Here is a 14,606-nt window from a genome sequence, read left to right on the forward strand (position 1 = left end):
CGCCTCTCCCGGCAGCCGCCCGCGCTCGGCCGGAGCGCAGGTAAGCGGCCGTGGGGGGTGCCGAGTCACGTGACACTTAACTGGGCTCTCTCATCTGCAGAGTGCCCGCTCCTGCGCTTAGAAGCGGAGGCGCGCTGTGGGCCCACGCGGGGCGTCTGTCGCCTCAGCGCGGCGGGGCTTCCGGAGGAGCGGGCGCGACCTGGGGGGGTCGGGGTGGAGGGGCGGTGGGGACCGGGAGGAGACGTACCCTGAGAAACCGAGCCGCGACTCCGGTGGCTGCAGCGAAGGTGGCACGGGAGTTGAAGTAAGCTCGTGAAGGCTCCCGCGCCACGGTTACCGGTCTGTGCGTCACCTGGTACCGTCTCACGACAGCCCCGCCACGTGACTGGGCAGGTAAGTAAGGTCAGCAGGGCAAAAATCCCAGGCCCCGGCGTCCTGGCGGAACGCTGGAGGAACTGCAAGTTCAGCCCCACCCCCACCCCGTCCCATCTCCCCGTTTAGCTATAACCGTCGTTTCTGTTGTGCTGCATTTTTTTAATTGTGTACATGAGTTTGTTTTACAAAACTGGAATCAACCCTATGTGTAAAATATACATGCTTTGTGTTAATTTTTTCCACGTAGTGTATCGTGATTACTGCCTTTATTGCTATTGTACATCATTGTAAAGTAATAGTCCATGAGCAACACAAGGTTTTTTCTTAATGTTTATTTATTTTTGAGAGAGAGAGAGCGTGAGCAGGGGAGGGGCAGAGAGAATGAGAGAGGGAAACACGATCCGAAGCAGGCTCTGGGCTCTGAGCTGCCAGCAGTGCCCGTTGTGGGTCTTGAACTCATGAACTGTGGGATCATGACCTAAGCCGATGTCTGCAGCCTAACCGACCGAGCCACCCGGGCGCCCCAACACAGGTTTGAACTGTGCGGCTGCACGTACTTGTGAATTTTTTTCAGTTGCAGTATTGAAAAATATTTTCTCTTCCTTACAATTTCCTTAATGTTTTATTTAGCATTATTGGAAGAATGTAGTATATATTACATACAGCTAATAAAATATGTTGATCAACTTTGTGTTATTGATAAGGTTTCCAGTCAACAGTAGGCTATTAATTGTTAAGTGTGAGGGGAGTCAAAAGTTATATGTGGATTTTTAACTGCATGGGGTCAGTGCCCCTACCTGCCCCCTCTTTGATACCATTGTTCAAAGGCCAACTGTATTTGTCAGAACTCATGCAAATTTATTATGCAAAAACACAATATTTTGGCTTGTGTGCATGAAAAGCCCAGGCACCTTAAAGTAGTGGATTTAATTGCCCAAATAGTAGCTTTGGGGCTCTCTCTCTTGGCTCTGCTTTTTCGGAGTGTTGGCCTCATTTTCTTCAGTAGTAAATAGACTCTCCTAAGAGGTCCTATGAAGAAAGGTTTCATGTTTTAAATGTCCCAGCCTAGTATACTCCAGAGCAGAGCAGCTCTTTTCTCATTGTTCCAACAAAAACTCCATACTAGGTCTCACCCCCCTTATGCAGTCATGTGCCCACCCGGAACCAATCATTATTTGAAACCAAGCATTCGGTAGAGTTGGAATGCCTGGCCTGGAGGAGGAGGAGAGAGGTACCACCCAATTTCCCCGTTTAGGACTGAGTCACTCACTCCTCCAGCTACTGGGAGTAGCCACAGCTGATGCCTTCTCTGGGAACTGCCCTTAGCTGAGAACCATCCCTCCCAGTGTCCGCTCTCCTCCACACTGATGTGGGATGTTTAAGCGCTGAACCCAAAGCCCCTTGCCTCAAGTTAGAACAACACTGAAAGATGATCCACAGCTCCTTGCTGGGGTCATCTGAGGCCTTTATGGCAACTACTTCACAGTTAATTCCTCCCTCTGCCCAATCCCCACTCCCTAGACTCTCCCAAAGGTGTTGATTTGGACGTTCCCCAGTAAACTTTCTGCATGAAAACATCCATCTTAGAGTCTGTTTCTCTGAGGAACCCAAGCTAAGACACCAGACTACATGAACTGAGAGGGGTAGGGAAGAGTGGTTCCCCAAAGGAAAACCAGGATGCTGATACCAGAAGGGGGCCAGCGGCAATCAGAAAAGATATACCCTACATCTATGATTTTTGATGACTGCATGGTATTCCATTGTACAACTGGATCATAATTTATATGCTGCCCTATTAACACTATGATGACCACTGTAAGACTACAGCTTTGTGCATGTCTTTTTTGGGGTGAGGGGGAATGCATTCCTAAAAGTGGAATTGATGGCTTAAAAATATAAACAGTTTCATAAACTTTTCCCTCCTTTATCCTCCAGAAAGTGGTAGTAATTGCTATTCCCACCAGAAGACTGCTTATTTCTCTGTACCATCACAATTCAACATTGTGGTCCTTTATCTTTACCAACTTAATAGATTGGTATGGTATCTCAAATCTTTTAAATATCGTAGTGTTGAGACTGAACATTTACTTTGTGTGTGTGTGTGTGTGTGTGTGTGTGTGTGTGTGTGTTTGAACTATGTGTTTAGTCTTTGGGTATTAAAGTTTTTCTTAGGACGAGAGCAGATTTGCAAATGTTAAAGCCCTCTCTAGTGACAAGTTCCCTCACTACAGAGAACATAAAACACATTCTAGTCAAAAGATGAAAATACAAGTTAGAAACATTATTAGACTGGTGAGTAATACAGAATAGAATGGTTATGTGTCAGAAAGATGTGGTAAAGAACTCAGAGCAAAGATACAGACTGGAAGGGTTAGAGAAAGTTCTTCATAAATGGCATAACCTAGACTTTGAAAATATGTGTCCTGCACATGGCCCAGAGGAAGGGAAAGCATTTCAGCAATGGGAGAGCAGGCCATGTACCCACGGAATGAATGAATGAATGAAGGCCCTAGGTAGTAATAGAAGATACAAAGCTGTTAAGATTCAAAGTCAGAGAAAACCTCAAAAGAAACAGAAGTTTGTGGCAAACAATGGGATAGCCACATGGTAATAACACATTTTAGGAGTGTTAATCCAGGATGAGGATACAAAATGAACTGAAGTTGAGGAAACAAAATGACGTCAATAATGGTGTTTTGTTTTGTCTTTTTGGTGGAGAGAGTGGCTGGGATGAGGCCTTAGATCAGACTGTGAGGGAAGGGTGGAGAACAATTCACAAGACTAAATCAGGAGTACTGCACGGTGGTTACAAAATGCAAAGGAAAGGGGGGAAAGGGTTCTGAAGCAGAGTGCACTAGAACTGGTGCCTGTGAAGGATGTCAGGAGTAAAGAACCAAGGTGAGTTTGGTTTAGGAGAAACCAAGTCTTGCTACATGCCTCTGGGCTGTTGGAAATGTTAAGTGGCAAGATGTTGATGTGGGAGACATCTCACAATGGAGCTGAAGCAGTGAGATTATCTCTAATTAGAAAAGGCAGCTTTGGGGCTGCCCACACTGAGGGGACACGTAATATACTTGTGTATCAGCCACAGGCAGGTGTGTCCCATCTCCTTCCTTTTGCTGTATACACCCACCATCTCTGCCCATCTCAGTAGGACTGACTGCACTACTCTTGGAGAGGAGTGGTCGGGTGTGGAAAGAAACACCAAGGTTTTAGCATGCAGCCTTCTACAGTGATCCATGAACAAGCAAGCTTAGTGCCGCCTGTAATTGGGGAGGGCAGACCATCTGTGTTTTGCTTTGTACTTTACCAAAATGACTTCTCATCCATTGTTTTTGCATCATGGACCTCAGAATGAAGAGACTCAGCTAATGTAGTCCATCCCAATTATTACTTTTTTTTAATGTTTATTTTAGAGAGTGAGAATGAATGCACAAGCATGAGCAGGATAGGGGCAGAGAGAGAGGGAGGCAGAGGATTGGAAGTGGGCTCCTTGCTGACAGCTGAGAGCCCAGTGCAGGGATCTAATCATGACCTGAGATGAAGTCAGACGCTTAACTGACTGAGTCACTCAGACACCCCTTCCCAATTTTAGAGATGAGGAAACTGAGAGCCACCAAGGAAAATGGCTTACCTAGTATCTCACAAAGGGGGAGTAGGGAGAAGAACTTTCATTTTAGCTTTTAAGAGAAGTCACTGCTCATCTGGAGGAGTAGAATCTGTTCCCACAGATACAGTTATTCCTAGAGCTCTCAAAGGAGGTAAGGCCTGGAGACAATCCTTTCCTCCGTGGCCCAGCTAAAATGAACAATCACCAATATATTAGTTTAAATTTTTAAAAATAGTTTATTGTCAAGTTGTCTTCCTTATAACACCCAGTGCTCTTCCCCACAAGTGCCCTCCTCCACGTCCATCACTCCCCTTTCCTTTCCCCCTCCCCCTTCAGCCCTCAGTTTGTTCTCAGTATTCAAGAGTCTCTCATGATTTGCCTCCCTCCCTCTCCCTAACTCTTTTCCCCCTTCCCCTCCTCATGGTCCTCTGTTAAGTTTCTCCTGTTAGACTTACGAGTGAAAACGTGTGGTATCTGTCCTTCTCCGCCTGACTTATTTCACTTAGCATGACACCCTCAAGTTCCGTCCACGTTGCCACAAATGGCCAGATTTCATTCTTTCTCATTGCCATGTAGTACTCCACTGTATATATAAACCACATCTTGATCCATTCATCAGGTGATGGGCATTTAGGTTCTTTCCATGATTTGGCTATTGGTCAAAGTGCTGCTATGAACATTGGGGTACATGTGCCCCTATGCATCAGCACTTCTGTATCTCTTGGGTAAATTCCTAGCAGTGCTGTTGCTGGGTCATAGGGGAGTTCTATTGTCAATATTTTGAGGAACCTCCACACTGTTTTCCAGAGCGGCTGCACCAATTTACATTCCCACCAACAGTGCAGGAGGGTGCCTGTTTCTCCACATCCTTGCCAGCATCTGTAATCTCCTGATTTGTTCACTTTAGCAATTCTGACCGGTGTGAGGTGGTATTTCAGTGTGGTTTTGATTTGTGTTTCCCTGATGATGAGTGACGCTGAGCATCATTTCATGTGTCTGATGGCCATCTGGATGTCCTCTTTGGAGAAGTGTCTGTTTATGTCTTCTGCCCATTTCTTCACTGGGTTATTTGTTTTTTGGGTGTGGAGTTTGGTGAGTTCCTTGTAGATTTTGGATACTAGCCCTTTGTCCAATATGTCATTTGCAACTATCTTTTCTAATTATTTTTAATGTTTATCTTTGAGAGAGGGAGAGTACAAGCAGGGTAGGGGCGGGGGGTGGATACCCAATCTGAAGCAGGCTCCAGGCTCTGAGCTGTCAGCACAGAGCCCAATGTGGGGCTTGAACTCACAAACTGAGATCAGGACCTGAATGAGCTGAAGTTGGACATCTAACCAACTGAGCCACGCAGGCACTCCACCAACATATTATTTTAAGGAATTTGTTATACTTTTTTTTCTTGGTTAAAATCAGAACTTATAATACAAATCAAAACTGCAATGAGATATCACCTCACCCTATCAGAATGGGTAAGAATAACACAGGACAACAGCTGTTGGCAAGGATCTGGAGAAAGGGGAACCCTCTTCCACTATTGGTGGGAATGCAAACTGGTGCAGCCACTCTGGAAAACAGTATGGAGGTTCCTCAAAAATTTAAAAATAGACTTACCCTACAACCCAGCAGTTGCACTACTAGGTATTTACCCAAAGGACACAAAAATAGTCATTCAAAGGGGCAAATGCACCCCAATGTTTATAACAGCATTATCAACAATAGCCAAATTCTGGAAAGAACCCAGATGTCCGTCAACTGATGAATGGATAAAGAAGATGTGGTATGCGTACACACGCACACACACACACACACACACACACACACACACACACACACACCCTAAATACACACAATGGAATATTAGCCATCAAAAAGAATGAGATCTTGCCATTTGCAATGCTGTGGATGGAACTAGAGCATATTACGCTAAGCAAAATAAGTCAGAGAAAGACAAATACTGTATGATTGCTCTTGTGGAAATTAAGAAACAAAATGAACAAAGGGAAAGGGAAGAAAGTAAAGAGAGAGGGAAGCAACCCATAAGAGACTCTTAATTATGGAGAACAAACAGAGGGTTGATGGATGGAAGCGGATGGGGGACAGGCTAAATGGGTGATGGGGATTAAGGACACCTGTTGTGGCAGGCACTGGGTGTTATATGTAAGTGATGAATCACTAAACTCTACACCTGAAACCAATTTTACCGTCTATGGTAACTAACTAGAATTTAAATGAAAACTTGAAATAAAATAAGAACTTAAAAATTCCCACTGTTTCAAAGAGTCTCTGTACTTTTTAGAAAGGTCAGTGTCCAGGGTTGGCTAAGTGTCCGACTCTTGATTTAGGCTCAGGTCATGATATCACGGTTTGTGAGCTGGACCCTGTGCTGACAGTGCAGAGCCTGCTTGGGATTCTCTCTCTTCCTCTCTGACCCTCCCCTGCTTGCACTCACTCTCTCTTTCAAAATAAATAAATAAACACTAACAAAAAGGTCTGTCCTTGTAGAGCAAATTTTTTGTTTCCCTTTTATGACCTACACAATTCTTCACCCTCTGACATGTGTTTTGTCACTAACAGTGGGCTATTTTTCTAGAAAAGGGGCTTCAAATAATTCTTCTTCATAAAAATAATGCTATAATGGGAAGGTATGCCTTTCTGCCAGTGTTCTGTCAAAATGACAATAGTATGTGCCTTCAGTTTTCTAAAATAATTTAAAAGAAACAGCAAAACACATCAACAACTGTTATTTCATGGGACACCGTGTAATGTATCATAGAAGTTGTTTCACTTCCTTATACCCATTGCATTGTTTTTAGAACTTAGAATAATGAATTAGGCTCACTAGCAGGTTTATAGATTTCCAAGAGATTTTCATAGGCATTTTTGAGACTTTGGGAGGAAGTGGAACTTACTGGTACTTGTCCTTTTGAACAGCCATTCCAAGCCTGCCTCTTTATCTCATTGATAGTGTCCTGAAGTAAATGTAGGCCTTAAACCAGAAAATAGCTGATCATTGTTTGTTGTCTCTGAAAGTTTGGTTTTTCTTGAGTTGTCATCTCAGCTGATTCACCTTCTATTCCAAAGGCAACAAAGGGCAGGTAGCTGCCTCTAAAATGTAGTTCCAACCCCGAGGAGTACCACTTTTTCACTCTAGCACAGTACCTTGCCCAAGGTAAGGGATAAAGACTCATTAAAGGAGTAAAGAAACAAGGGGTTTGTAGTCATCACTAAACACTCTCCTATTAACATGGATTTTAACAAATGAAAATGACTTCCCTGTTACCTCTAAAAGCAAGAAAAACTCATTTATTGAACACTTAATATATGCCAACACTTTACCCCTATCTTGTTTAATTCTCACAAGAGCCCTGTGAAGTAGTTAAAAATGAGAAATTAGGGTTCAGAGTTACCCTGCCAAAAGTCAAGCTACTGGTCAGTTGCAGAGCCAGAAGCCAAACCTTGGTCTATCCAACTACAAAACCTGAGCCCTACCACTGCATCGGGCTCACTCTTTCTGAGGTTATAAAAGGAGAACTGTCAGTGACACCGAAGAGGAGTCTATAAGAAACCCCATGTCACTGACTTAAGACCATGTGATCCATTCCATATGTAATTGTCAGATACTTTGAATCCTTGAAGTACTAAGAATCTGATTAAAGTTTAAAACTAATTATATAGCTTTTTTTAAATACCCGTAACAGTTCTCAATTGCAGGTAATCTAATCTACATCAGACTCTAAACCTATATGAATTTTCAGGCTTATAAAATTTTAAACCTAATTATCCAGAAAGAGCCCCTCATTTCACAGATGAGGAAACCAGAAAGGTTGAATATGTTTAGCCCATACTTAAATGGAAAGAGTATCACGTTTTGGAAATAAAATGCACTTCATACACTAGTTTGTGTCAGTACTGATATTTATCTCCCTTAAATGTACAATTACAAGTCAACAGAGATCATGTATGATTTAATGTCTTAAGGTAGCTAGATCTATTTTAATAAGGTCTAATAAAAGCCATTTCTCTTTACTTTCCACAAAACTTGCAGTTAAGGGCCAGTGGACTAGTTCATAATCCTCGCTGAGTGTTAGCTTGGCAATGGCTTCCTTCCACGCAAGCAAAACATCTTCAAGGTTTGGGTGTTTACTGCACTATCCAAAGGGGGAAAAAACAGTCTCAAAGGAAATGAACTAAACATAAATTTAATAAAACTAAAATGCTTGTTAATTCTCTCAACTATTTTTTCATGTCACACTTAAAAATCCTACATGCCAATTGTAGTTTTTAAGATAATATACATGGTACCTAGCTAATAGATGTACTTTGAAATAGCAACTTGTGATTGGTAGAACTTGGGACAGTTCATAAAGAAATAAGACCACTGAGGAAAGGGTTAGTACTGGAATCTGTTATGAAGATATTTGACATGAATATATAATCCTAAGAAGCACAGAACTAAAAATTATATGAAGTGATAATAGCAATGATTATTGCTATGCACTATAAACCTGTAAACATCCATCAAAAAATGGATATAGTCTTAAAATGAAGCACAAGGAAAATTTTCTAATTACTGAGGTTGTGGGATCCTCTACACAGGATTCTTCAGGTGGTTATAAAATTGAGAAGCTTTTGTGGGTTTTTTGGTGAGGGGTGGGCAGAGTATGGAGACAGTAAAGATATCCAGAATACTTGAATAATTCTTGTAACAACTAACGACTCTTTCTTCACTCTAGGATTTTGAGTCATTTCTTTTATTGAAGGAAGGAAAAAGAAAAATCACAGTCTTTCTCTTAAGGAGAGTCTATTTATCTTGTCCCCTGCCATGATCCTGATTCCAAAAGAGCATCCAAACTTTTATCACATGAGCAGGCTGGTAGAGAGGGCAGTTCCAGAAATAGTTTTCTAGATAGCCAGGGAAAATACAATCTAGCAGATATATAAAATAATATCCAAGGGTGCCTGGTGGCTCAGACAATTAAGCATCCCTTCAGCTCAGGTTTTCATGGTTCATAAGCTTGAGCCCTGCATCAAGTTCTGTGCTGATGCCTCGGAGCCTGGAGCCTGCTTCAGACAGATTCTGTCTCACTCTCTGCCCTTCCCATGCTCACACCTGTCCCTCTCTCTGTCTCTCTCAAAAACAAATGAGCATTAAAAAAAATTTTAACCAAAATAATGTCCAACATAGTTTGTATCAGCCAACCTTTATTAATGCTAACAGTTTCATCCAGTCCTTTTATGATTCTTTACTACTAGGTAAAAAGTACCTAGAATACCGTGTTTCTTTGAAATTTTAAGAGGGGCAAGTACCTGTATTTCTTTTTGTTCCCTATAACCTATGGCACATATTTCAGTTCTTAGATGATAAACACCATTGTGTGTTAAATATAATAATGAATTCTAAGACAGGAAGTTGCTGACTGCAGATAACCATAGCACCTCTGAATGACATTTATCTATGGTTAGGCATTTTTGAGGTTTGAAACATAGTTACCTATAATTTAGCTCTGTAATTTCTTCACCTTCCTAAAAAAAAAGTACATGTATGAAACACTTTTATCTAAAGTTTACAAAAATATAAATATTTCAGGATTTTAGAACTGCCAGAGGATCTTACTGAGAACTAGTTAAGCTCCTCCCCCAATTTTCCATTTAATGAGGCAACTGAGGCCCTTACTCATAGGTTAAATGACTGACAAGGATAAAACTCTTCCCTCCTTGCCTCTTTGTATATGTCACATTTGGGCTGGGCTCCTGAAAGCACTAGTTTACTTTTGCTAGAAACAGACTCTGCAGATCTATTATCTAATCTTTTAAAACTTTTGATGCAAAAGCAGTTAATCTTTGATTTAAAATGTCATACACTGGGTGCGCCTGGGTGGCTCAGTCGGTTAAGCGTCCCTCAGGTCATGATCTCACAGTTCATGGGTTCAAGCCCCGCGTTGAAATCTGTGCTGACAGCTCAGAGCCTGGAGCCTGCTTCGGATTCTGTGTCTCCCTCTCTCTCTCTCTCTCTCTCTCTCTCTCTCTCTCTCAAAAATAAAAAGCATTAAGAAAAAATTTTTTTTAAATGTCATACTCTGGGCACCTGGGTGGCTCAGTCCATTGATTTCAGCTAGTTCATGATCTCACACTTAATGGGTTCAAGCCTCATGGTGGGCTCTGCACTGACAGTGTCGAGTCTGCTTGGGATTCTGTCTCCCTCTCTACCTTACCCTTTCTCATGCTCTCTCTCTCTCAAAAACAAATAAACTGAAAAATATATATAAATAAATTAAAAATTAAATGTCATACTCATAAACTTGTGACATATTGCAACCATTTTATTAATATGAAGCAATGAGATACATCCTTTAACAGGAGTATTGATTCACTACCATGATTGTGTATTGATACTCTGATGCAGTATCATACTTGCTTCAGTCAAATTATGTGTGAATTACTTCCACATGTATAAAACATATATTTCATTGTTTGAAAGAACAGCACACAGCCATGCACCTCCTCTTTCTGGTTTAAAGGCATGTAAATACACTCATGTACACTGGATTTTTCATGGCTCAAAGACTTCATAATACATGAACAACTTTTCAGTACACTATTTCTGCTCCATCGTTTTTTATTTTTACTTTAACTGAAGGGGTAGGTAGGGGAAACAATACTGTGATACAAAAGACCTTTATACAAGGTCTCTTCTGGAAAAATGTTTGAGAATAGTTTTAGTCCTATAATGACTGTAATCAAGATCATCCTACAAGGACATGAAGGTAGATTCACTCTCCTGGAGAGTTTCTGATCTTATTAAGAATAGTACAACAGGGGGAAATAGTATAAACACATTCTGGCAGAAGACTCTCCTAGAGAGATATTTTGAACATATTTCAATCCTAGAATGACTGTAATGAAGATGACATGACAGTTGAAATAATTTTGCTGAAGAAGTTTGTGTCTAAAGATACAGTGTAATTAAATGCTGTTGTAATTTTTTATGTTTTGTGAAAATATGAGAGGCCATGGAAGCAGAAAAATGTAGCACTAGAACAAAGAATAAGGAAACACTTAACACATAAAAATTTTAAATGACATCTAATAAATTTTCATGTCAAATATTTTAACTAAACATACAAATTTTAAATGGCAACTAATAAATTTTCATGTCAGATCATTTAACAAAATCCAGAAATAGATTATAAAAATTGAACAATCATAAATGTTTTATATATAAAGTTTTAAGGGAAAGTTTAAATTTCTACATTATTCTGTAATCAGATATTTGAGGAATTTAAGTACTGCTGAGGAGCAGTTGATACAATTCTAAAATAATTCAGCTATGAAAATAATATCACAATTAAAGTTTGGCACAGTAACATTCCAGCATTCCTCAGTCATCCACAAATGTTAACCGTCCAGGTCCCTCATTCTTCATCCATCTCCTGTATCTCTTCCATCTAGGGTCATTTGCCAATTTTTTCTTTAGTTCTTCCTCTTGTTCTTGTTTATAAACCTGTAAGTATAAATAACACTAAATGACTTTACCATCCAAAGGGAAACATGTCATTACTTTTAGAGCATATTTACATTTTTCAAATATAACTTCAGGTAAAAGTTACCTATGAATGTACTGGTCTGTCTTCTGAAGACTATGCATCTAAAAATACTAAGCAATTAAGCACCTAAACATTCAGTGTTAAATTAAAAAAAAATTGTGGAAGAACTTAGTAATTTTTGTCACTGATTTCTGTAACCTGAGAATACATTATTTTCCTCATTGAAATCATACATCAGCTGAGTTTAAAGGATGTAAACATTTCCTCTCTACAATTAATATCCAATATTAAAGAATCACACTATTACTTTAATATGGTACTCTGAAAATGTAACTGATGACTTTCAGTATTTGTTGATGCTAACCAAGGAACAAAATGACCTTCTACATACACTTGTTTCCAAACTGAACTTATATTTACTTTTCTCCTCGAAGATAATTTTTGGTTTTTCAAAATATTTTACTAAGGCTCCCAAAGAAGGTTAAATAAACCACACAGGTTAATAACAAAAAAAAAAAAAACTTCATGGATGTTAGCTCAAGCTAAATGGACAAGTTTTCATAGCCAGTTTCATCAAATTTTAGAAAGAAATGATTTTACTACCAAACTTTAGGAAGTAATAATAACTAAGAGCACCTCATATAATTAACATATAATAATTCAGCCCAGGATAGTACTCCATGAAAAATACAGTTTTGTAAACTGGGCTGCATACCCTACTTAAGAGTAAACTTTTCAAATAATTTAGGAGCAAAATAGTATGTTACCTTCCATTTTTATGTCATTTACAAGCAGGCTAACCATATCTGCTTGCCAAAACATTCTGGTAATTCATAGTAAGTTACTTAAATATAATTCAGACTGGAACCCTAACTTCAGTAAAATCTACTTAGGATACCACCTATGAAAAGGAATGTTGGTGTGCCTGGGTGGTTCAGTTGGTTGAGCATCCAACTTCGGTTCAGGTCATCATCTCCTGGATAATGAGTTCAAGCCCTGATCTCATAGTTTATGAGTTCGAGCCCTGCATCGGGCACTCTGCTGTCAACACAACGCCTGCTTCTGATCTCTGTCTCCCTCTCTCTCTGCCCCTCCTCTGCTCACATGAGTGCAAGCATATGCTCTCTCTCAAACAAATAAACTTAAAAAATACATTTAGACTTCTTAAGAAGATCTCACTGTATTATTTTGTTTTGTTTTAAGTAAACTCTACCCAATGTGCGGCTCAAACTCACAAGCCTGAGATCAAGTCACGTTGGGGCACCTGGGTGGCTCAGTCAGTTAAGCTTCAGATTTCAGCTCAGGTCATGATCTTGTGGGTCATGGGTTTGAGCTCCATGTTGGGCTCCATGTGGTGACAGTTCAAAGCCTGGAGCCTGCTTCGAATTCGGTATCTCCCCCTCTCTCTCTGCCCCTCCCCCACTTGCGCTTGCTTCCCCCCCCTCCCAAAATAAACATTTAAAAAAATAGGAAAAAGAAAGAGTCACATGCTCTGTTGAGGTGCCTGGGTGGCTCAATTGGTGAAGCGCCTGACTTTGGCTCTTACAGACTGTGAGTTCATGCTCTCTTTCTCAAAAATAAATAAATAAAGTTACATGCCCTACCAACTGAGCCAGCCAGGTACCCCATCACTGTGCTTTATTCTTATATTTAATACATTAGTCAATTAATTTATCCCAAACCTAAAATAATATCATTATGATGAGATGCCTAGTTCCTCTAGGACTTTAGCTAAGCAGCTGATTACCTCAAGGTAACTAGTATAGCTAACAATTATATCGCATTTATTAATTATATAGCACAGAAGATTCTGTGCTCATTTACTTTGAAATGAAGTTATTTCAGCAAAATTTCCATCTCTTATTCCGTTTACACGACTGAAAGAAAATTTGGGGAAGAACAAATTTTAATTAGAGCAATTAACAGAAAGTTGTTATGACACCCTTGCAAACATATATATTATCCCACTGCAGTTTAACACAACAAATTAGACTATTCTTTTTTTTAATGTTTTTTTAAATGTTTGTTTATTTTTGAGAGAGAGAGAGATAAAGCATGAGCAAGGGAGGGGCAGAGAGAGGGGGAGACACAGAATCCAAAGCAAGCTCCAGCTCCAAGCTGTCAGCACAGAGCCCAACATGGGGCTCGAACCCATGAACCATGAGATCATGACCCATGCTGAAGTCAGATACTCAACGAACTGAGCCACCCAGGCGCCCCTAGACCATTCTTAAGATTTTCAGCATGAGTCAATTAAAGTATTTGAAGTTCATCTTTTAAGACAAATTATAGTTTAAAAACCCACTATCGGGGCGCCTGGGTGGCTCAGTCAGTTAAGACTCCGACTTTGGCTCAGGTCAGATCTCACATTCGTGGGTTCGAGCCCCGTGTCAGGCTCTGTGCTGAGAGCTGGCTCAGAGCCTGAAGCCTGCTTCTGATTCTGTGTCTCCTTCTCTCTCTGCCCCTCCCCCTCTCATGCTCTCTCTCTCTCTATCAAAAATAAATAAACATTAAAAAAAAATTTTTTTTTAAAAACCCACTATCCCACTACCAAATATAGTCACACTTCCAATAAAAATTATCTTTATTTATTATTTAAATCTTGGATTTCAGAAATTAGAGTGCATTTCTGTGATCGATTCTCATACACCAAATTTTAACTTCAAAAGTAAGATGACACTAAAATCCCAGCAGAGTGTAATTACTCACCTCATAATTCTCCTTGATCCAGAGCTCCCGTTTAAGAAAAATTTCTTTCTGATGATCTTCAAGACTATCAAACTGAGACTTTGACATCTTCATGGATTTACGTATGATATATAATCTTTCTTCTTCCCCATATTCTTTGCCTTTGATGTTAAAGTTATAGATCCACCGGCAATACCAGACTATATATGAGCACAGGTGAAAAGGTGCTAAGAGAATCTGAAACAGGAGAAGATCACATATCTGTGGTTTCTGATAGCCTCCCTTTATATCTATTTTACTTTTTATAATGTTCTTTATGATGCTCTCCTCCTTGTCACGAATTTCCTCTTTGGACTTTTTGTTTCTGCCCTTCTCTTTGGCTTTTCCAA

General features: G+C 40.1%; 1 protein-coding gene across 2 annotated transcripts in view; it reads right to left on the reverse strand.

The window, feature by feature from the left end:
- Positions 1 to 10,281: 10,281 nt before the first annotated feature.
- LOC115276189 (dnaJ homolog subfamily C member 25) overlaps positions 10,282 to 14,606 on the reverse strand; it is a 19,995-nt gene continuing 15,670 nt past the window's right edge. The window contains exons 4-5 of one of the 2 annotated variants that reach the window (XM_029920076.1): positions 14,239 to 14,562; positions 10,282 to 11,486 (exon numbers count right to left, since the gene is read on the reverse strand). In XM_029920076.1, coding sequence (XP_029775936.1) covers positions 11,364 to 11,486; positions 14,239 to 14,562 — 447 coding nt within the window. In that variant the 3' untranslated portion in view covers positions 10,282 to 11,363. The remainder of the gene's footprint in view (positions 11,487 to 14,238; positions 14,563 to 14,606) is intronic. The other variant, XM_029920075.1, reaches the window with a different exon arrangement.

The sequence above is a fragment of the Suricata suricatta genome, chromosome 13, assembly GCF_006229205.1.
Source record: "Suricata suricatta isolate VVHF042 chromosome 13, meerkat_22Aug2017_6uvM2_HiC, whole genome shotgun sequence".
In the NCBI taxonomy this organism is placed as follows: domain Eukaryota; kingdom Metazoa; phylum Chordata; class Mammalia; order Carnivora; family Herpestidae; genus Suricata; species Suricata suricatta.